Source organism: Mesoplodon densirostris, chromosome 9 (assembly GCF_025265405.1).
Source record: "Mesoplodon densirostris isolate mMesDen1 chromosome 9, mMesDen1 primary haplotype, whole genome shotgun sequence".
Classification (NCBI taxonomy): Eukaryota; Metazoa; Chordata; class Mammalia; order Artiodactyla; family Ziphiidae; genus Mesoplodon; species Mesoplodon densirostris.
In genome coordinates this window covers 89,801,593-89,826,348 of record NC_082669.1, presented here as the reverse complement: position 1 = coordinate 89,826,348, position 24,756 = coordinate 89,801,593, and the positions used below count along the sequence as shown (strand labels likewise).

The window sequence follows — 24,756 nt, the reverse complement described above, 5'->3', positions numbered from 1 at the left end:
TTTCCACCCCAGGTGACAGACATCCACTCCCCACCATGCCAAACCTGTCTCGATCCACAATTCCTCGCACCTATTGCTGTCCCACCATTAAGAACAAACACGGAAATGTAAATGGGGTAGGCTCAGTGAGTTAGAAGCCTCCAAATATCTGACACAACACTCCTTAGATTACTTTACACTGAAACCTCAAATTATTACCCTCTTCTCATTCAGGCATTTGGTTTACAGGCACTAACTTGATACCTGCTATGCTTAGCCAACAGGACAACTTCCTGAACTGGTGCCCTCAGCATGACCCAAGTAGCCCAGAGCTAAGAAAGTAATGCAAAATAAGGCAACATAATATAAAGGTCACAGCAATAAGGTACACACTCCAGGCCCACTGGTGCTTTGAAATAAAAATGTGAATCATGGGCCAAGCAATCTGCAAATATGTGCCTCAGTATTCCTTTAGACGAGATACTAAGTAAAAGGTGACAGACACACAGGACAAGTGAAAATGAACTAAAAATAAAGACTGAAGGTAAACTGCTTTTGTTCTAAGAGAAGGAAATGTATGGAGCTCACTAAATGCTAGATGAGGAAAAAGGATGCTTTTAAACAAGTGTTGGGGGCCTGAGGAATGTTGACCTTTCTATTAACTCAGGACAAGAACTGCCTGTGACTGCCTCTGAGACTGAAATAAGTGCACATAGGAGGAGGCCACAGCAGCAGGCGGGGGGACCTTGAACCGTCTCAGTTCTGAGGCGGTAAGGTCACCTGCTCACCGGCTGAACCTAAGCCAGGTGCTCAGAGGACTGAAGGGCAAGAGCTCTCAGGAGGCGCTGGCCTGTTAGCTACAGCTGACTTTGCCCAGCCCCACCTGCCATCCCATCTGACCAAGCAATCATTCCACATGCAGGGGTGCAGGAACCATGACGGAGAGGCCAGCTGGCTCGGGCCAAATGCCACTCCCTATCAAGCTGCGGGGCCGTCTGCCCAAAAAAGGCCACGTAAAAACGGAAAGTGTCCACCCCACCTTGAAATCCAGAGGGCTCTCCAAAAGGCTGGGAGTGATGATACCAGCACACATGGGATTGCTGAACAATTATCTTGACTCTCCCCTTGAGAATCACAACCCTAACGTCATTTCCAGCAGACGTCAATTTTACAGGGTGCAGGGCACATTCCAAAGAGAGCTGCCAAGCCATGCCATGAGGACCACCTTCCAGGTGAGCAGCTGCATGGCGTAAGCATCGTGTCTGTCTACGCTGACGTTCAGCTTTGTGGTTGGTCCCGGATGACCGAGGGACCCCTTTCTCTAGGATCCTCCAGCCATGTTCTCCATCGCATTCATTCTGTCTCCGCAGGGTCACTGCCTTAGCAATCATTTACTTGTACCCTTTCTGAGTTCCTGTTCAGACCAGTGCCTCTCAAGTTCCTGATATCTTCTCACTTCATCTCTTTTATGTCCTCATTAGCCAAGGAGACTTTGTTGAGTTTTACAGTCTAAAACTGGCACTATGAAGACAAGAGGTACACTGAATAGCTTTTCCAAGTATCCATGCCACGTTCTGCACCAATCCTAAGAATCAGTTATAAAAGTACTCAAGATGCTGACATCCTCAGAATGTTCCCTTGACCCTTTAGCATTCACTGTTCTGTACTCCTCTTTCCATTCTATTAGATTGTTGTGAAGAGCAGTCTATTTTAAATTCTGTTCCTTATTGCCCACATTTACTCCCCAATCGTACTGACAAAGATCATCTGTGACTTACCAGTTAATCAATAGTATAAAATCACTCCCTAGTTTTTAACTACTTGATCTTTTAAGGTAAAACCCGACACTGCTGACTCCTTGGAATTCTTCCCTCCCTTGACTTCCAGAAGACTGCTCTCTGAGGATTCTCCATCTAATCCTCTGACCACCAACTATCTGTTCCAAGAACCTACTCTTAGTGTCACCCTTGCTGGTGGACATCAAAATCTGCCCAATAACTCAAGCCTTGGACCTGTTTACTTTCTTTCCCATACTCAATGTCATCCTCCATCCTTGACCAAAAAACCTCAGTCATTCCCTGAATTAGGAAGTCTTCCTCTTAAATACTCTTCCAATCTCTCCTCTCCTCCATCAGCAGATTTTGGGCCTCTATCCCTCTTGCTTCTTAACCACTCTCCCAGCCTCCAGCCTCATGTATACTAATGTATCTACCAAAATAAACTTTCTTAACACGAGTGTGAGCATGACACACCCCTGATACCTTGAGCGCCTCTGAGGGTCCACAGTATATTCCACAGAAGACTAGCTTCCATCTGTGTTTCCAGCCTCACCCCACTCTTCACTATACCCCACCAATACCAAAGGATTCATGGTTTCCTGGACACATCAGAATGCATCACACCTCTACATCTTTGTATACCTGCTGGTACCTCTACCTAGAATATTCCTCTCTTCCTCCCCTCCCGTCCTATCCTTACAACATTGCAAACTCCTATTTGTCCTTTAAAACACAGCTCAGATACACAATCCCTGATCTCCACCTAACCAACCATTCTCTCCTGTGTGCTACTTCTGTGCATTGTAAATAATTCTATTTTCTCACCTAACACCTAACACTACAGTTTGTTCATGTATCTGTCTTCCCTCTAGAGCTTAAGACCTAGGACTGTGTCTTACCAGGATGCAGAGTTCTTTGCTCCAGACTCAAAGAGGAAAGCCAGTAGCTTTTCTCTTAGTGAGCATTTTGCTTAGTCAGGAGGAGGCTAGGACAGCTCCTAACTCCTTCTCTTGATTTATTTGAATTAATGGGGAGGTCAAAGTCTCCGTGGTAGAGCCACAGGTACGTGCACACATACTGCACAACTGTGCCATTCTATACAGAGTTAAGGAAAGCTCTAGTTATGAATTCACTAAGTCTTTGTGAGAAGAACAGGAAGGAAACATTTATTGATGATCTACTTGATGGCAGGCTTGCTCTAAACCTTTATACATCCTGAGAGGCAAGAAACTTTCTCCAGTTAACTGATGTGTAAACTAACGTCTGAAGAGAGTCAAAAAAAAAAAAAAAAAAAAACACCAAAAAAACAAACCTCCCTAAAGTCCCCTGCTTGTACAGAGCAGAGCCATGATTCAAACCGAGGCCAGCTTTCTTTTCCAACTTTTTAATGTCCTGTATCCCTGTCAGGTTTCTAAAGAAATCAGAAGATGCATAATACAACTGCATAGAGTACGGCAGGAGAAAAATGCAAAAGCTTGTATTTTTACCAGGAATTTGCTTCTGTAATCTATCTTTCACAGTGTAAGTTAACTCAAGCAATGCCTTTTGAATTGCGAAGCTTAGAATAATGCCAAGTACACAGAGGAACCGGCTGATGCCGAGTTGAGTGATCAGGCTGCTTGTGTTTCAGCAAGGTACCACCAGAAGGGTTCTGCAGGAAAACTCCAGGCAAGACAGGTTTAAAGCTCTGAGCTGGCTCCATTCAGGTGGTTTTAAGTTTGGAAGCCAGAACTTCAATGTTTTCTTTCCCCTATAGATCTGCAGCCAGGTTTCCAGGAAAGAATAATACTGTTTCTCTTTCACACCTCTGGGATAAAGCTCTGCCAAAAGGATGCTTTTGTTTTGCAGGCAGAGAGCAAAGAATGAGTTGAATATATACCTCAAACCTGTAACAAGAATTCACTGCTAAGAAACTCCTCCGCTACAGAAATCTTAAGAAAAAGGGCACAAATGGCTCCATGAAAGGACTCACACACACTGCCACTCTGCCCCTCAGTTTACTTACAACTCATATTCGCAGACATGAGAGCACAGCCCTTCGGTGAGGTATGGACTTCTTGCGGCCTTTCTTCTCTAGAGCTGCCCCTGAGCTGCAGAAAGCCTGCAGAGCTGGGCAGTGATCAGTAACCTCTTAAGAGAGCTCAGGAGCCTCACGGCACAGTGAGGGCCAAGCAGCAACAGTGAGCTTCACGGCCTCGCGCTAGGTGAGTGACTAATCACACTTAACAATCCATTTAGTTGGGGCCTGAGGGAGACCCTTATGGGGAAGAAACCATCAGTGCCTTCGAGAAGAGCAAGGCTGAGGCGATCTGGCAGGGGATGGCAAACACGGCCCCCAGTTCTCTTCTCCCATGGCAAATTCTACCCCAGGATTCAACAGAAGTAGTGCTGAGGCAACAGGCTGGCCTCAGAGGAGGTGGCGTGCAGTGGGTAAACACAATGGAATACAATCTTTGGGAATGTATATCGGGGTGGGGTGACCCTCTCCCTCAAAGACCACAACTGTGAAGTACTGATGGAAATAAATAACTTTCTTGTCTGCCGGCAGGGAAGAAATGAAACTGTCTGCTCCTTGAATGCACACAAGTAAATTTCTCAAAGAGCACAGTTCACACAGAGACTTGCTGGCTTGTGAAATGTTACTAGATAAGACAGGATAAGAAAGATGGACAGTCAGTCAGCAAAGTAAAGGAGGAAGGCTTGCCCTGGCATGGCACCCTCAGTGCAAGAGGGAAATACCAGGGACGCAGGGGCCTGTGAAGGTAATGTCACATCTGGGGTTTCATAAAGGATTTGGATCCTAAGGACACTTGAAGAGAATAAAAGAGCGCAAGTGGCACTGCCTGTGGAGCTACAAGGGCAGAGTGTCTCGGTGCCTCTGTGGCCTTGCCCCGTGACTAACACAGCAGGGCGGTCCATCCCAAATGGGCAACACCAACAGTGAGCACTCCATCATTAATGTTTTCCTATGTCTGGAATTCCCTTCACTCAGGCTGTGTGAGGATACGGGCTGTCTTGTTAGCTGTCCTGCACTCCTCCGTCTTGTGGTTGGCGGGAATGAGAAGCAGGACAGGACCAGTGCGGGGTCTGCAGTAACAGTGGGATCAAACCTAGGAACTCTGTGTTCACATCTCAATTAGAGGCTGAAGCACCTACGTGGGCTCCAAGTCCTGTAGAAAGGAGGGCATGTGACCTCCAGGGATGACTTCCGAGCGCCAAGAAGAATTTTCAGAACAACACGTAACACAGAAGACTTACCTGCAAGCAAGAAGGTGATAAGGCAAGTTTCCTTTGGCAAATACAGCTTGAGACGAGACCCACTGAACACATACTCCACCACGGCTTCAGAACGACCTGCCCGCTGAAGGAAGGGCAGAAATTGCTTTGCTTTTTGGGTGTCCTGGGGGAGAAAAGAAGGATCGTTAGAAAAGTAATGGAATCTAGGTAAATGTTTCTTTCTCTCTGGTCTAGGGTAAAAAGTCTGGCAGACCACAGGAGGCTGGGCGAAAAACCCTAGAATATCAGACATTTCTGAAACCAGGACAAAAACAGGATACCGATGTGACTTTCATAGGAGAAATATAGTTAATCAAAAGCTTCCAGAACATTCTCACTCTCTTCTCCCCTCTGTTCAATTACTAAAGTGGATATAAAAGTTAGGACGGGGCTTCCCTGGTGGCGCAGTGGTTGAGAGTCCGCCTGCCGATGCAGGGGACGCGGGTTCGTGCCCCGGTCTGGGAAGATCCCACATGCCACGGAGCGGCTGGGCCCGTGAGCCATGGCCACTGAGCCTGCACGTCCGGAGCCTGTGCTCCGCAACCGGAGAGGCCACAACAGTGAGAGGCCCGCGTACCGCAAAAAAAAAAAAGTTAGGACGGTGGCCTGAAATGAGAATTTCACTCCTTCTCTGGAATAGGAAAAAGAGCTCTTCTTCCTTCTACATAAAATTGAGGGGAGAAGACCAATACTCACCTTCTTTGGAGATTAATCTAACCTTTAATTTTCATTAAAAAAAAACCCAAACAAACGAACAAAAAAACCCTGTGACACCTGGCTCCTGATACAGCCCCTAAAGCCCTTTCCCAGGAAACCCCAAACAGTTCATCTTCCAACTTTAATAGGCTATGTTTTCCTAACAAGGAGGAGAGCGCAGCCTTCTTTGGGCACCGATACTGCAAGCCCTGCTCCCCACGCTTTTGAGGGATGAGCCAGGACCTGGGGCACACTGCTCCTGTTCCCAGCCTGGGAAATCTGCAACAGCAGGATGTGAACCACAGGGACCAGTAAATACTGCATCACGTCAGCCCAGATAATTACAGAAACAATAAAAACACATGAAGCTGCACAGGGCTTTTTAAACTTTTTTCACGCATCACCACAAACTGCGTGCATTCCACCCTCAAGAGTGCCAAATCATGGGCCTTCTGAACCCCAGAGCTCTCAGCCTTGGAGGAGCTAAGAGCCATCAAGTCCTTTCAGTCTCTCAAGCTAATTAAACAGATGATAGAGTAAGCAAGCATCGAAGTATCACACGGCACGTGCTGGGGGACTAGTCACTGGATGAATTCCGGAGGTTTTCAGCGCAGCCAGCCCACTGGCAAACTCCCTCTGAGGACAGCAAGCTCTGCACACTTTCCTGACTCAGATGACAGAAGCCGTCTGCACTCGCCAAGCTCTTCCTTCCTAACTCTGAGCGGCAGAGCTATTGCACTTAAATTCATGCACATCAGATAATAAAAATTTAACAAGCCATCAAGTATTTGAGCGTCTTCACAGCAGCCAAAGGGGCTCCTCTAATTCAGAAGCAGTGAGGTAGGCTGGGATGAAAACAATATTTATAGTAATGAGATTCATCCTTCCCTTCAAACAGACTCCCAGAGAAAAGGAGAGACAGTCATCCATTCTCAGTGTTTCTAAGGGCACCCTGGTAAAAGGTAGGGTAACAGTGAGCTTTAGTGGGTTGGAAACTCCCCCAATGAACACTTAAGCAAATACGCATTCTACTATCCACACACAGTGGGAAAACGCCTTTCTGGCAGTTGGCTGAAGTCCAGAACAGCCAAGCAAGACAAATGCTCCATGGGAAAGAAGGCACTACCTGATTAAAATCCTCTTGCCATACTAGAATAAATCTGGGACATTATTCCTGAGCTGAGCCAATAAGTCAACAATTATCAAATTGATTATCACAAATCATTAGGCAACTTAAGGTCTCTAAAGAGAAGGCCTTCCCTCAAGACTGCAGTAATCTATATTTTTCAGAAATAGACATTTGCTCATCACTGTCTCTTGGACGTATTTACCTGAGAAAAAGATGCTTACAGGAATAAAACAGCACATGCACAGGTATACCTTTAATGTTAACACTAAAAAAGTAAGTTGCAGCAGATTCTCCTATTTTGCTAAATGATTACTTAATCAAGAGACATACTCAGAGAATCAAGGAGAAACAAAGGGGCCCTACTATTAGCTATGTAAGACACATAGACAGAGAGACAGATAGATAAAAATAAACCAATGGATGTCCCTCACTCCTCCTAAGTCTCAACCTACAACTTAGTCCTATTCCAGAAATACAGGGGAGGACAGCAAAGAGAATGTGACATGCCATCGATTATGACAAAGATTAGAAGTGAAAGCCAACTGTGACAATTGAAGGCATGAAAGCAAATTTTAAAAGCCCACCACAATTGGCCATGTCTCTTTCCAGAGGCAAAACTGTAAGATAAGACGTGGAGCTCCCCATCCTCTTGAGGCAAATGCTCCAAAGGCCTGGAGCAGGTGATATGCCCGTGGACCACCTGTTAAAGGAAAAGATGGAAATCTTGTCCAAGGTGGTAGAGTTTTAGAAATAAAAAATTCTTATAAAGCCAATTAAATAGAATGTAATCACCAAAAGATGTCAACTCTTTCAAATCTCAGTCACAGGCAGACAATGGGGTGTGTCTTTCCTTGTCATCCAAGCTGTTCCTTTGCTTGGCAAATTTCTTTGCAATACAAAAATTCTTGAAACCTTTAATATTTGTTTCAGTGGCTCAAATGAAAAGACTGGTAAGGCAGATTGACAAGCTCCCTCAGTTGATACAGCCGTAAGTCATTCTCTGCTAATTTAGCTATGGAAATTTTTTTTTTTTTAGGAATTTTGATTATTAGAAAATGGACTAAATGCTATGGCTAAATGACTTGCCTTCCAAAGAGCCTGTGAAAGTATAGCAATGTGCTAGATTCCAACACTCATTTCTAAGGTTACAGCTATAGGTAAATAAGAGAAAGCATGACTATGAGAACCAGTATAAGAGAGTCCAGTTTAGGCCCTACTGAGGGGCTGAAGATGCCAGGTGGATCTCAAGGGCAGCCAAGTGATCAAGTCCAAAGGATGTCATTAACACGACATTTAAAATTTTCTTCCAATAATGCAAAGTAGGACCTTCTAAGACTTATTTAGTGAAGTGACAGACTTCCTTATAACTCCAAACATATTTTTAAAAATAAAGATTAAAGGCCTCAAACTTAAAGAGATAACAACATTGAGACTTAGGATGCTCACTTCAAGGTAAGACTATTAAATATCAGATATTTCTGCTCAGAAGTCTAGTTGCTAAGTCCCTCATCCTCAGGTTTTCTATGCTGTGGCTGGTTTACGTGAGGTCTGGGAATCCATTTGCCATAGTTGTTGTCATAGTTGAGTTACACAGTCTCAAGGCTTTGAGAATCCACGTAGATAAATTAGCTATAATTTTCTGTTTTCTGTACTAACATTCCCCTCCACTGGTGTAAATAATCAAGAAGTAACTGCAGTGCTGAGCAGATAAGTGTTCTTTGTTGCACTGGCAGTTTTCACATTACCTGTGCTCCAAAACAAACCAAACGTCAGTATTTTCCTGTACTCCTAGAAAAGCTAATTTAAGGTTGTATTAGCTACATTTTTTTTTGTTTGTTTGTTTTTTGTGGTACGCGGGCCTCTCACTGTTGTGGCCTCTCCCGTTGCGGAGCACAGGCTCCGGACGCGCAGGCTCAGCGGCCATGGCTCACGGGCCCAGCCGCCCCGCGGCATGTGGGATCTTCCCAGACCGGGACACGAACCCATGTCCCCTGCATCGGCAGGCGGATTCTCAACCACTGCGCCACCAGGGAAGCCCTAGCTATATTTAACCTGCTATTGTGGATGGCATCTCATTTTTTTTTTCTTTTTTTTTGCGGTACGCGGGCCTCTCACTGTTGTGGCCTCTCCCGTCGCGGAGCACAGGCTCCGGACGCGCAGGCCCAGCGGCCATGGCTCACGGGCCCAGCCGCTCCGCGGCACGTGGGATCTTCCCAGACCGGGGCACGAACCCGTGTCCCCTGCGTCGGCAGGCGGACTCTCAACCACTGCACCACCAGGGAAGCCTTGGATGGCATCTCTTTAAGGAATGTTTCTGCCTCCTCAATGCACCTTGAAATTGAGAAAGTAATGATGTAACAAACATGCCTGGGGTGACTTCATTTCAAGGAATGTGAATATCTATACTGCAAACTTACAGGAGGATAAGGGTTTTGAAGGACGCTGAAGAAAAGCAGGATGATCCTTAGGGAGTGGGAAAAGTGATAAAGACACCTTAATCATACACTCCTACTCTGCCCTCACTTCTGGATGGTCAGGCTAAATTTCTTGTAAATGTGGGTGCATGTGTCAATGCCTATTAAAAAAATCCCTACAGCAGTGAGACTGCAACTTACCTCTACCAAGTACCCTCCTGTGTAAGCAAACACACATGTCTGAAATAACTGAGTACAATGAATTACCAAGTTTGGGAGAGTGGGAAAGTTGTGAATGGGAGTGGGGTGGGAAAGAGAACAAGGAAAGCAGAATCCTTATATGGTAGGCACAGGACAGAGGTCCACAAGAACACTACGTACACAGCTAGGTTCCCTGCATCCTTGAAGAGCAGAACTTACATAAATCAAAGTTCTCTGAATTCTGGAACTGGGATTTCGGCTGTCCGTTTATACTAGATGTTAGGAAAGTGAATTCTATGATTTTTCCACTGCAAATAGCCATACAGTAGTCCTAACGTGGTTAGGACTGGTGAGAGGCAAACCTCATGGCACACAAAACAGCACAGGGAAATGGGAATCAGTAAACTTATTAGTTAACAATTAACCACTCAGGATTATCACGTGCACGTCTCACACGGGAACTGTTAATAATGAAGCTCACTAATTAGTTCCCATCATCACAATCACTCTTTGATTAACATCATAGGAAAAAGAACTAAAACCAAATACATGCAGAGCTTATAATGGTACCATGGGGGTATTCAACTCCACAAGCATTTGAGAAACTGAACTCGAAAGAGGCCCAGCAAACGTGATGAAGCTTCCTGCAGGTATAGTTGCGGCCTGAACTGCCCACTCCAGCAAACCAGGAGCGTTTCTCCCCTAAAAGAGCTGACAATCCTGTATCTACAGGGCTGACCTGAGGCTCAAGGACTCCAGAGCACAATGCTGTTTGGGTCCAACCAATCTTAATATTGAAGCAGCAGAGTCTATGTGTACAAGAGGACAGATGCAGAGAGAAAAAGAGAACATGGAAATCAGAACTCACAGCTAAGGACACTGAAGCAAACACACTCTGTTATTTTAAACTGTACTGTGGTAATTCATCATCATAGGTTATCTCTATCTTGTCAGCGTTCTCCAGACCAGGCGAATTACCTCTGCAACTATGTGGAAGACAAATCACGACTACATCCCTGACCAGAAAGGCAAAAAAGTCATCCATCACCACACACTTTTCCTCCTTCCCAACCACGGGGCTCTATTGGCCCCATGTGATGTTTCAATTCACACAATGAGTTTATGATTCTCTCTGAGGAACGAGCTGCATAGCAAGATAATCTCTTGACATAAATGGGGCCCTGGGAGGAGATACTTGGGAATAGGCCCAGCTCCAACATTACCACAAAGCACTTAAACATTTGAAGCTTCCCCTCCCTGGCTGGTTATCAGTGTTTCGTGGTGAAGTGTCTGTAAAGGGTAGAGGGTGTAAACATCAGTGAGGTGCAAGTTGAACAGGAATGAAGTGAACACAGGAGAGAACCCTAGAGAAAACCACTCTGGGGAAAAAAAAATTCTAAAGAAACAAACCATGAGAAAAAACAGGTGCTGAAGCTGGGCCATCAATAATCTTTCATCAAGTGTCGTTTATGGTTTTCAGTTTCTCACAGTGTTTAGTTAGCTGGCACAGCACCTCACTCGGGCTCCAACACGTCAGAACGTAGGAGAAATCATGTTTCAGGCTCTGGGCTCCATTCCTGGGAGCATGAAGCAAGAGGACATTTGCAGGAGCACTAGGTTGGAAGAAAGCCCTAAACTTGGGAGGCTGCATTCTAATCGGGAGAACACTCAGAGAACATGACCTTCAGTTTTCTTCCCTGCTTCTACTTCTTTACCAATTATTAAGGTAGGGCAGCCTAAAAAAGCAGAGACCAAAGGGCAGAGGGAGCCAGTGTGGTGTGCTTCCCACACTGGAAGAAGAAAGCTGTTGACCATGTCCTTTGTGTCTCCAACATGGAGGGGAAAATTCCTCCACCATCAGACTTGAAACGCTGAGGATGCGCCTGCCCTCTAGAGCCCTGCAAAAGACAGGTGTCTATGAGTATTTTTATTTGGTTGGTCTTGCCCACCATCTATCTCTGTTCCATGAGGTACAATACTGAGAAAAGAAAGCAAGACTTGGCAAATGTTAAGAAGAGAAGCACAATCAGGTGTATAGAATGAAAACATGCCAAGCAGCATCCCAACAATCGTGGCAGTCCAACTAAAAGCAAGTCAAATCCTGTTACATAGATAAGAGGATCCCCAGAATATGGCCTGGACTTCGTCTGTCATCACTCCAAGCTGGACATAACTGAAATCTCCCTCAACAGGGGTCTGGATAAACAAACTGTAGTCCACTCACATGACAGAATACTACTCTACAATAAAGAGGAAGTAAGCAACAACATGGATGAATCTCAAATACATGACTCCACTTCTATGACAGTCTTACAAAAGTTAAACTGTAAGGACAGAAAGCAGATCAGTGGTTGCCATAGACCAGGGGAAGGGTTGGGGGTTGACTCCAAAGGGGATGGAAGCATTTTGGGGGATGATGAAAGTCTCTTTTCTTGACTTTGGTGATGGCTTTGTGTATACCTGTTTAACAAAACTCCATAAGTTACGCCTAAATTTAAAAATAAACAAGAAAAAATGGCTTGGGTAGGTAGACTATGAAAGAATTTCATTTTTAACTCAAAATTTCCTAGTCAAATAGTTTATATGTAGCTCAGAGTGAATAACAAGCTCAAAATTCAGTACTCAGTAATTATGTTTGAGGTAAACCACTAAACTAGCTATTCAGTGCATTAAAGCACTTTAAAAAATTTAAGCAGAAAATAGTTTGGAAGAGAAAGCAAGGGTTTAGAAGAGCGTAGAAAAAAAAAAATCTTAGCCATTTCCCAAAAGCACCATAAGAAAGTATCAGTTCTCAGGCAATGGCTAAGAGAAAGCATGATGTCATCCCTCAGTTGGCTATACAGAGGAAATATTCTCATCAAATAATGAAAATAGTACTACAAAATACATATGCCTATTGACATTTCTTTTCTACCTTGAAATAAAATCATTCTGTGATCCGGCTTAATGTGAATAAAATAATACCCAATTCCCAATCAAATGAAAATTCTGTACAGGCTCAGAGATTATTCTTTTATCAAATGACTTTCAGTTTCCCAAATTTCACCAGCTGCAATTATGCTGTGAGAACTGTTCAATTTAACCTTTAGAAATGCAGTTACAGCCTCTGAGTGGGAAAAATCTGCATTTTATCACCAACAGGAAATACAATGCCCTTCGTTTATTCTCTAAGACAAGAAAAAAAAAAAGGCTACTTATAAGTTTAGTATAGAAAGTGCAGACGGTGGTATATCTGTGTCTCAAATAAAGAGAGCAGATGTAAATCTGTATCTACTTAGGATAAGGTATCAACTCTTACCAGTCTGCTCTCTTCCTTTCTTCAATCCTCTTTCTTTAGCGTGGATGACCAAGGCGGGGCCAAGCCACATCCCTCCTCAGGTCTACCATTCCACTCAACTGTCTCAAAGTTATGGCTCATGATTTGTGGTGTTCACAAATAAACTCCACCTTCTTCCCATCCACTATTTCATCCCAAACTGCTCCTATTCCCATTTCTACAGACTCTAGCTCTCCAACAGATTACTATTACAATTCTTGGTTAAACTGATATTCAGTGTTTCTAAAATCATGACTTTTATATTAGAGCCCTCCCTGGAGCGCTCCCATCTGCCTATTGACCTCTGCATAAATGATAACCCGTGGGGCCTGCTACACAGCAGATGCCCTGCGCCGACCCTGGAAATTCCCTTCACAGCCTTTCCTAGGTTGTATTTCCTGAATCCATGCCTTCCTCAATAAAAACCTTCCTCCTTACAACCTTTTCCTTAAAAACAAAAACAAAAACAAAAAAAAAAACCCACTATTTTTTCATGGAGAAAATGTCTTATCTTTGGTCAGTTAAGTAAATATAGGATTGCTTTTGAAGATTTTATTCAGGCGAAAGACTACCCTATTCATGAGAACATTGAATCAACACAAATTCTTTTCATTATCCATGAGCATAGCAATACACTATATTTCTGATACCACTGGCTGCTTTAGTTATATGAAGAAAACATTTTACTATGAAACTTAATTATAACTGCTCAAGAATATGGACATAAGAGACAGTGGTCTAAAATTACCAATTTATAACAAAAAAAAGTTTAAAAGGGAACTTAACGCACTGGAAGGCGTACCTTCCAATTATTTTCAGGTTAATTATTTCTCAAAAAACATGTAATTTATCCGAATTGTAGAAAAACCAATTTATATCACATAGACAATTACACTGATAAGAAAATAAAGATAGTATTCCTATTTTAAATTGGTAAAGATAAACACAACCAACGGGGATGTGAGAAAAAGGCCATTTAAATTTTTAACAAGTCTGCTGTTACTTTTCTAAGAAAAAAAGGATAATAATGATAGGAATATCACAATAAACATCTCATAGGTTACCAGAAAAAGGACGTGAGAATGGTCTAAAAACACAGCTTATACATGTATGTGACAGTGAGAATATGGAACAAAGCACTCAACCAGCGTCTGTAACTCTGGATTATCAATTACAAGGCTATGATTAAAAAGTAACATACAGGCCTGAAGTACAATTTTTTCTTTAAAAATTTTAGATCAATTTTTATCACTTCTAAGGTCTCTATATGCAAGAGGTGAGAATTTATTACAGAACCACAAAATGGCTTGAAAGATATAATTAAAATAATACGTGCAGAGTAAAGAATTTAAATGATGGTCTGACAAAGCACAAGTTTTCATTTCATGGGCAAATCAAGAACTCAGAGGCAAGGAAATTGATGCCATGCTAAACTGTGCCCCACCTGAGAGAAGAACACAAAACTTCAGGAAAGGATGGAGGAGGAAAAAAACACAAAAAACCAAGCAATCTATGACATAAAATTAAAAATGAAAATACATGTTAAGTAAAGGTTACATGATTAAAATAATTTCAATGTCCCCTAAAAGCACTGTGAACATTCAGCTTTGCTTGCAGACATACCAATTTAGGTCCAATAAATTAAGTAAAAAGCATTTTGAAGGAGTTAATATTTACATTTTTAAAGTGCTAACGAAAATAATTATAAAATTTGCAAGGTTAAGTTCAAGCTTTTGAAACAGAGAAAAAGGATATCCAGTATGGTAGAAATTATCAATTAAGACAAAAGGTGGTCAGTGTTTAAGAATAACAAATGCATAAAACTAAAATCTAATCATTTTACTCAATAAAGATTTATAGGTAAATAATGATCATGTTAAAACATGTCATGCTATCCTTTGGTCTAAGTTTCTACTTTATGAAATTGTTCTAAGAAAATAACTACAGACTATGATTTAGCTAAGGAACCAATGTTTATGTGTATATGTGTGTGTGTGTGTGTGTGTGTGTGTGAGAAAGGAAAAAATAATCCAAATAAACTAGATATCCAACAATACATAAGACAGAATACTAGGTAGACATTAAAAGTGAGGTAAAAGAGGAATATTCATGTGGAAAAAGGAATTAAGCACCTATTATGTGTCACTGTTCTAGGCACTGACTGTACAGTTAAGAATAAGAGAAAGTCTCTGTTCTGAAAAAACCTTTCATCACTTAAAAAAAAGGGGGGGGGGAGGAGAGAAAATGAAAAAAGAAAACAACCCCACATTTTGGTGAACTGATGTATTCTTATTGAAAATTTTCTGGTAGTACTAGTAGAGATGATTTCCTTCCTTTGGCTTATTTATATTCAATGCATTTAAAAACAAAAATTTTGACAGAAAACTTGTGCTAAGAAATGTGTACGTTTTTGTTTTTATTTTATTTATTTATTTATTTGGTTGTGCCGGGCCTTAGTTGTGGCAAGTGGGCTCCTTAGTTGCGGCATGCACGTGGGATCTAGTTCCCTGACCAGGGACTGAACCTGGATCCCCTGCATTGGGAGCGCAGAGTCTTACCCACTGCGCCACCAGGGAAGTCCCCAAGTTTTTGTTTTTAAAAGAAGAAAATACATTAACATTCAGGGCTGATTCAGTTTTGCCCAGATAAATTTGCAAATTATTCAGGTCAGATAACTCTCTCCAGTTTTTTTTTTTTTTTTTGAGCCAAGAGTCAACATTCTCTTGAGTGAATTAGTTCTTCATAATTGTTCCACATATTTTGAGACAAATAAATATTATGGACACTGTAATAAAGTCTGGAAACTGATTTGGAAAACATCCCGACCTACAATTGCATGTGAAACATGCTCCATGATTCCTTCAAAAACATCATCTAAAGCACAGAGCTTTATGGCACTGAAGACAGCAAACTAAGTAGCTCTTTTCCTAAGGAATAAAAGTTTAACTTAGATAATTATGGTGCAGAGCCAAAGAGGAGTGTCGACATTAGGTAGAAAAACAAACAAAAATCACACATTAGCGTGATGCAAGAATAAGAAAAATGTGTTCCTAGTAAAGCCAGCAGCACGATGTAAAGAGCCCCATGGTTGGGCTCAGAAACAGATTTAATAAAAAGTACCCAGAATTCCACACATACATGAAAAATGTGCAATAACAGGCTAAACAATAAAGAAACTACCCTTAAAGAAAAATAACTTTAAAGTTGTTAGAATTGTCATCTTTTGGCATATATTTGGGAATTCTAATTCTTCCTAAGGAAAACTACAGATTTAACCCTGCCCCCAACCAGTGACTTTACAACTTTGATAGGACGTATTTGCATATGGATATTGTACTGAGGTTCTAAATGTGAGATTCTAAGGATCTAGCCTATCAATTGAACAAGACCTCCAACTAACTCCTCCTTTAGGCCTCATTTTAAAATCACTTAAAAGATGGTCTCTGAGCACATGGGAGAAGGGGTAGGCTGGGAAGATACACGCTCACAGGTCTCTATACTTCTATCACAACTGTAATTAGAGACCGAATTGTGTATGACCTAGAAGGACTACACCTGTACTGTTTAATGTTATAGCCTCAACACCCAGCACTGTGCCTGGAATATAATAAGCTTTCGATAAATACTAATTGTTTGATCATTCATTCATGACTCAACATGACAAATGCATCTAGAACACAAGCCAGATAGCATATGTTAAATGTCAAGGAGAGGTAATGGGGCAGTAAAAGAACTCAGGAGAGAAGGAGTATGATTCAGGACTTGGATAAAAAGTTTGCAATACAAATACTACTGATGAGGATGATGGATCATTTTAGAGGACTCTTTGTAGGCTCGGCAGAATGCTCAGCCATTTAATAACCACCATATGAACCATGTCAACTGTTCTAAATACTTTGGATGTATTAACTCATTCAAGCACACCACAACCTAGTGCGGTAATAAGGGCCATTATTACATTCATGTTACAGATGAGAAAACCATGGCACAGAGATGTTAAATAAACTCAGGGTGACAAATTAATAAGCAATCGAGCCAGGACTTGAACTTGGCTGATCTGATATTGGGGCTCATGCTACTAATCATGTACTCCGTACTGCTGCTATATGCTAGAAAACAGGCATCCTTCCTGTTGTGTCCTTCTACTAGTCTACCCACTTCTAGTTACTAACCAGCACAGTTAACGGTACATCTAAGATCTAGGGTCACATTCGTTCAAACACAATTTCATACTGTTAGGTCATCTCCTGGCAGATCAAATCTAAATCAGGCTCTGTGAAGAGACACAAAAAAGATCCCATTTTCTCAGGAGTTTATCAACTATTCAGGAAAACCATTGCACATATGTCAACTGAGACGGGTTACCAATCAATATATCAACAAGTACAAAATCATGGTAGTAAGTGATTGTGTAAACGCTGAAGTAAGGCATGATGAGAAGGCAGTGAGGATCAAAAGGGAAAAATGCCAGGAAGAAGAGAAAGGGCCTGAAGGAGGAGGAGGGCATGGTCAGGAGAGCAGAGACAGCTACTCAGAAACAGCGCATCCATAATGGAGTCGGAGTCAGTGGACTGAGAGCTGGAAACAGTGGACTAGACTGAATATGAAGATATTCTCTATGGTGGGTGAAGTAGCCAGGCATGTTGCGGTAATGTCCTACAAGAGAACACAGGTCTTCCTCCAAATTCAAACCCTCCCAAATGTAATCTTGTCTTACGAATTCTATCATTTCTTCCTGAGAACACCCTTTCATGAAGAACTGAGGCACAAAATTACTAGGTAATTCCAAAGCCACCCTGAGGTCTGATTCGGGAATATTTATCTGGATGTCAACACTGCAAGTAGCATCCAAAATTCTGTACAACGAATTCCTTAGGGAATATGTTGGAAGCATGCTAAATAAAGCCTTAAAATTTGTGTAAGCATAATGTCTATGTTAGTAAAATGACTTACTTTGAGATGTTTACATAAGCAATAGCCACAGGACAAAATGAGTTCAATCTAGGGCTAAGTAGTGTTATGATGGCGAAGAGGAGAGTGAAGCCAGGGCCGGGCAGAAATATTTCAAGTTTCATCACATCACTCAGCAGTCACAGGACGGATCAGACAACCTGATCACACACCTGAACCTGGGAATCAGGAATGTTATCAGCTGCCTCCGAAATACCTGAAGCATTCATTTAGCCAAGTCTGCAATGGGCTCATTCACAGCCAATTTGGACCCATGAAATAGACCCATAGAACAATCCCCACATGCACCCAGAGAACAGAAAAGAGAATTGAAGAGCATGAACAGCGAGAGCAGAATCTGTGCTAGAGGCAACGCTCTCTGGAAAGAGATGACATTTTTTCTTTGGAAAAATTGCTCCTGGACTCCCTCAATTTCTTTTCTCCTTTCTTTGAACGAAGGAAGAAAGACACAAAAATTATAGCTCAGGACACTTAAATAAAAGCTAGGACCCCGTTTCTCAGAGCTCAGCTGTAGGCATACCCCTGTATGAAGTCAGTTAAACAAGGAATCAGAGGGAACTAGACAAATTTGTGGCAGAAAACTTCCTGAAAACAGAATTCACGGCAGTGACACACCAAGTCTACAGTCTACACCAAGTCTATTTTGGGAATAAGATGTTTTACTGAAAGAAGTAACAAATTTTAAGAAATCCTGTCTCTAATAGTGCTCTAACCTCTGGGCAAGTCACCTGATGAAACATTTCTTCAGAGGTGCTGAAATTCAGAGCTGGAACACACCCACCAAACATCAAGACATGGGGCCCTGTGCTCAATGTCCAATCCCTCTACCTCAACCTATTATGGCGCCTGAATCTTCCAACACAAAAGCTTGTCGGACTGTGACCAGCTAGAGGAGTAGGATAGGGAGGGTGGGAGGGAGGCTCAAGAGGGAGGGGATATGGGGATATATGTATACATATAGCTGATGAACTTTGTTATACAGAAGAAACTAACAAAACATTAATATCCAATAAAGATATTAAAAAAAAAAAAAAAAGCTTGGGGAAAAAACGGCAGACCCAGTAAGGTACAGGATAGAATTGGGCATTCTGCAGAAGAAAGAGACATATTCACTTTAGAACTTTATTTTTTAAAAGAACTTCTACAACCAAATGACTCTTCATATTTTCAGGTACAGAGGAGGCAATAAAAACGTTATAAGTAGTTTTGTATTTCTCTCTTGTTTTTGCAATTTCTTCCCCTATCCTCTCAAAGGATAATTTTCAAACAGGTAAAATCATGACTTCTATACAAATATAAAATAAAGATGTGTCAAAAATTGTATTTTAACTCATTAATTCATGAGGGAACCAGAGAGATATTACAAGTGATTCGAAGCAGAGCCTGGAGGATGGATATATATACAGGCAGCTAGGAATGCTGAAGTGAATTTGCTAAAGACGCAAAACTATAGAGTGAAAATGTAAAGTTTGAAAACATTTCTTCTACAGAGTAGAAATTAATTGTATCTGTCTATACAGAGCCACATTTGTACAAACAGGAATCATTTGCATCTTTATTAGGTCTTCACAAGTTAAATTCCCTCTCCATAGGGGGGCAAAACATGCCAGTTAAAAGCAAAGGGGCTACAGAATCAGATAACCCCGAAGGGTTTACTAGGCAGCACCCAGCGATCCACTGAAAGGATACCCAATAATCATCTTGCCAGTTTCAAAGTCCACTAACAATTTCTCCTGATGTCCCAAACTAAATAAAAGTGGTGAGAGATTATGTCCTAGATTTCATGCCCTACGGTGCAAAAAAAAAAAAATCCACAATAGAAGAACTCAGTTGAAAACTGGATTAAATTTGTAAAAGGAGGTGCTTAAACACAACCACTAACTGTGGTAGAAGCTGAAATACAATCTTTTTAAAATTTCAGCATTTCTGTGCAATTTCATTCAGAAACATGTTCAGACTAAGAGAGATAGACTTCTCTCTTATTCCCATGGAAAGCGTAAATGCTTTCGGATTTCTTTAGAAGGAGAGAGGGATACCCCTGCAGTTCTGGTGAGTGTGAATAGGAGAGCTTTACAAAACAAGAACTGGCCACACAGGACTCCTAGGGCTCAAAGAACTATGGACAAAAGGCCATAAAGCAACGCACTCAGCCATTAGGGTGGCGACCAGCTGAAGCAAACTCCCCCCCAAATCAAGGTTTCCTTAACAAACTCCAACTCTTTTGCAGAGGGAGAGGGGAAAAGGGAGCTGTGGGGAGGGATGGGAGGACAGGAGAGGAGAGGGGGAGGGGATGGAGAAAGGAAAGAGCCTTAGCAGCATGGGAGAGAGAGACTGCCAGGGTAGCTGCCACTCTGCCCTCGCAGCTGCCTTCGCCACAGGGCTGCCGTGCACGTTTCTGTGCTGTGAGAATCCTGGTCACCGAGCTGCACATTGCAATCCGACTGGAGTGGCTGGAGTTCAAGAACCTTCGGGTGTGGGGAGAGGACAAGTGGAACAAAGAGAGCAGCAGTTTCCCCTAAACTGGGAAAAACTAGAGTTGCCAAATGCAGGAGAGATGCAAGAAAGCACCTGGGAACGCAGCCCTAGCACTGAGCCCGGCTTCCCCGTGAGCAGCCATCAACCTTATGGAGCACACAAGGCTTCTGGCAGCAAGGTCAGCAGCCGGTGCGCTGGCTCTTGCAGGACGAGGTTCTTCTGGGATTTCCCCAGGGGAGCAAATGTACAGTGTGAAGGGAGCTCTAGTGCTAAGCAACCAAACTCCCAGGCAGAACCCTAGGCCTTGACCTTGGGTAGTCAGCATAAAAGGGACATTAGAGGGTTAGGAGGTTACTCAGAGGCTCAGGGAGAGTCAAAGAGGGAAGAGCTATTAAAACAAACAAGAAAGGAGCGTCGGTACCATCAAATCACCGGTGATTAGAAGCTGAGAGGAACCTTAGGGTCACGTAAGCAGGAGGCATTCTAAACAAGTAGGCCAGAAGACACACAAGGGAACTGCAGTTTAACACAGACCTAAGTTATAAAGCCCCTGGGTGACTGTACTGCTTTATACCTTCCTCAGACTTACTGGACAGACCACTTTTTAAATCTCTGCAGCCGAAAATATTTTAAAACTCTTACACTGAAGCCCAACTCCATTGGGGGCTAAGAAAAGATAACTTCTATAATGGCCCCCAAGACTCATGGAAAGGGCTGCTTCCAACACCCCGAGGAAAAGAGGACAGTGCTATTCAAGTTCAAAAAGGCACTGAAAAACCAGAACCTGAAGGAAGAGGTCAGGAGGACATGCTTCAAATCCTGCCTATTTATTTTAAAGGAACACTTCCATCCTTTATATTTGCATGTGAGACTCTGACTGGGCAACTCCGCAGGTCTTCATGATTTAATGGAGAAAGCAGGGACCTGAAAATCTGACTCCCCCTAATCCCCACCTCCAGAGCTAGTCTTTGGACCATTCTAGGCCACGCTTAAGAACATTCGTATTAGTAATAGTATGTATCGCCAAAAAAACCCACTCATGGATAGAGGAGGTTACCAAGAAGTCAGTACGGAACGTGAGCAAAGAAGACAATCTTCAAGTGAGCCCAACCAGAAGCCAAGAAAGGAGAGACGAACAGAATAAACAACAGCAAAATCTGCTTCCAAGTCATCAGGATTCCGCATCATGGAAAGGCAGAAAATGTTCAGGAGATGGACAGCCCCATCCTGGTAATCGGACCCATTCTGGGACTGTTAGAAATGTGGCTGGAGTGGATAGGATGCCGGGCTAGGCTCTAGCCTCTCATGGTGTCGTCAACACACACCATAACCCCACACGCACCTGAGAGGAAAGAACACATGACAGGAAATAGAGGAAAAGTCAAATAGACGCTATGACTCACCAAGCACCAGCGGAGGGAGGCAGAGGAAGAAATCGGTGCAACGCGGCTGCAACCTGAGGAGTGGGAGCCCTCTCTTACCTCAGAACCATAATTGATTTGTCTGATTTACCAGAACAACAGCAAGCTACGCACCAGCCACATTTTATTGCCTGTTTTACACGTTATATCTGCAGGAGACTGTATTTATTACAGAGGAGGCTACAGCAAAAACAATAATAAACCGAAGATAAGCAACAGCCTTATATTCCACTGATGCGCATTCCGACTTTTTGTATGCTGGCGAGGGAGGGAGTGAGAAAGGAACAGGAAAAAACAAAACCCACTAATAATGAAAACATGGTTGTACGAAGGGAAGCAGTCACCACAGAACCACCCTCCAAATGGAATCAGATCTAGAACCAAGTTGATCAAATTCTTAGTGGTTTCACAATCATGGGAACATCCCAGCCTGAAGGGTAACTGGACAGGGGTAATAAGGACAGCAATGACTTGCAATAGGCTTGTAATAGGCTATTTCCTTCACCTTCAAAAGTCAGAAATAAAGGAAACCAGTAACTGCTTCAGGACCCAAATTACCAGATTTTTTTTTCTTTTAGTGGATACCCTGAAAAACGCAAGCAGAGATGCAGGAGAGTCAAGTTTATCCAAGCCCCAGGCAAAAGGTAGGTTCATCCAGTTGGCATTGCCCCAGTCAAAAGGTAGGTTCATCCAGCTGGCATTACACACAGACACCATGAAGCTTACAGAAAACACAACACTCAGCTGACGTTAATGTCAAAAATCATCTATATTAACAAAATCAAAACACAACACAATCTAAACATTGGGGAGCCACTGTAACATTTTTGAAAAGTCAAAAAACTGTAATGCGTTCTTGATATGGGAAGGGATGCAAGAGGCTCAACTGGGGACAGGAGAACACAAAGTTAGAAAGCATGTTTAGTAGCCAACACCTGAGCGGTCCAGTCCTGGGAAAAGCTGATGAATGCACATGAAAAGGCCTGCTTGTTTCAGCACCACATGAGGAGGCCCGCATCTCACCTGCCAAAGCAGAGTCAGTCTACACCTGGGTTACTTAACTTCCCCACAGTAGGGAGTCAGCCAAGCAGGGCTTGCACTTGCTAACTCACTACAGGAGGCATTTTCATGCCTCTTACCTGCTGACCCTTACCTGCTGAAATCATTTTTACAAAATACAACGGAAGGGATGGGAACAATGGGTAGAAACCTGACTCTAAGAGTGGGAGGCCATTAAGACTAGAACAAATGTATGGGTTATTTGTCTCACAATCATGATAGAACCTCTTCCACAGAGCATATTTCTTGAGTGTTTAGAGAACAAAATGTGAAGAGCATATGTGTCTGCTTCTCCTCCAAGGATGTGTCCTCGGTTGGGGTGAGAGGTCCTGCACAAATATCAGTTCATAGTCAATTATGGTGGCAGCATATTGCATATAGTGTCAGCTCAACAAAAACTGCCATTTACCACAACCTGCAACTAAAAGGGGGACCAATGGTGGGAGGGAGGGCCACAAGGATTAAAAAAAAAAAAACTGAGAAACTTTAATGAAACCATTATATATGCTTGTATTACATGACCTTTATTCCAATGTTTGTTTCTTCAACCAGATGTAAACTATTTGCCCATCTGACCCCACATGCCTACCTGTCCCTCAGTAAGATAACCAGAATGCTTCAGGAAGCTGAAGACCCATACATCTCACTTAAATCGCACAAGGGTACCCAAAACACACACATACTGAACACGACATTGTGATGGAAAGAAAGGAAGGTTAGAAGGGGGAGACAAAACTCGTCTATTACACAGGGCACCAAAAAACCCTGCAATCTAAGCTGAATAATGTGTTATGAAGGTGGAAAAGGTCATTCTGACATCTGTTAAATGGAATAGCTTTTTCACTTCCTCTCCCACGTGATCTAGCTTTCCTCTTTTATTTACGTGGTAAGTGGGGGAGTCAGACCTGCATCCATCCATCCATCCATCCATCCATCCATCCATCCATCCATCCATCCATCCATCTACCTATCTATCTATCACGGTACGTGGGCCTCTCACTGTTGTGGCCTCTCCCGTTGCGGAGCACAGGCTCCAGACGCGCAGGCGCAGTGGCCATGGCTCACAGGCCCAGCCGCTCCGCGGCATGTGGGATCTTCCCAGACCGGGGCACGAACCCGTGTTCCCTGCATCGGCAGGCGGACTCTCAACTACTGTGCCACCAGGGAAGCCCACTGCATTTATTTTTGAATAATGTAAGAGCAAACCAATTCGCCAATATCTAGGCAGAAAAGAGGATAAAGGTATGTATGAAACCGAACTACAGTTTAGTGGGGGATCATGAAGACAGGTTCCCTAAGATTCACTGCTACCAAAAACAAACACGCAAACATAAAGAAAACACATCAAGGTAGAAGGCAGCATGTGATCCAAAGATAGCACTCAAGATCATTAGGACACTACGCTGGGGGTACCAAGGGGACAGCCCCAAAGCAACTGTAACTCTACCTCAAAAACCTGCTGAGGGCCTCACCTCGATGCCAATAGGAAATCTAAGCAAGAATAGGAACTCCACAGGCCAAAACGCAGCACCATCCCCAAGGCTGAATTCAGCTTCTAGATGGCCCTGGAGTATGGGCCAGACATGAGCTTTTGGGTGGGCATATCTGCCATTAGTGTAGGGGTCACCACTATGTTTTCCAAAATAGGTATTTTACAGCGCTGTCCCCCTGCAGTTGAATAACTTTACCAAAAGAACGATAGTAAAGGAAATATTGTTGAGAATGCCACAGCAGATATATATAGAAATTAATACACACATGAACAATAACACAGCACGGTAAACCACAGAGAAAACTGGCCTGATACCAGCTTGCTGGGAAAGCCACCTGTGAACCATGAGCCTCAGGAGGTACAACAGTCACCTGTGGCTCAAAGGCCATTAGTAACAGGTTTTCTGGGCTTCTCTGGATTTGAGCTATGAGGAACGCACAGTGAATGTACCTTGCTCGTTAAACAGTGGCACAATGTCTTGACGGAAGTCTAGTTAATTAACTGCCACACTGTGCAATCTGTAGTCTGCAGTGACTGCTACAGAGAGGG

General features: G+C 42.9%; 1 protein-coding gene across 1 annotated transcript in view; it reads right to left on the bottom strand.

Annotated features, from left to right (window-relative positions):
- SND1 (staphylococcal nuclease and tudor domain containing 1) overlaps positions 1–24,756 on the bottom strand; it is a 424,779-nt gene that overhangs the window by 144,763 nt on the left and 255,260 nt on the right. Inside the window, exon 15 of the mRNA XM_060108309.1 lies at positions 5,016–5,157. Coding sequence (XP_059964292.1) covers positions 5,016–5,157 — 142 coding nt within the window. The remainder of the gene's footprint in view (positions 1–5,015; positions 5,158–24,756) is intronic.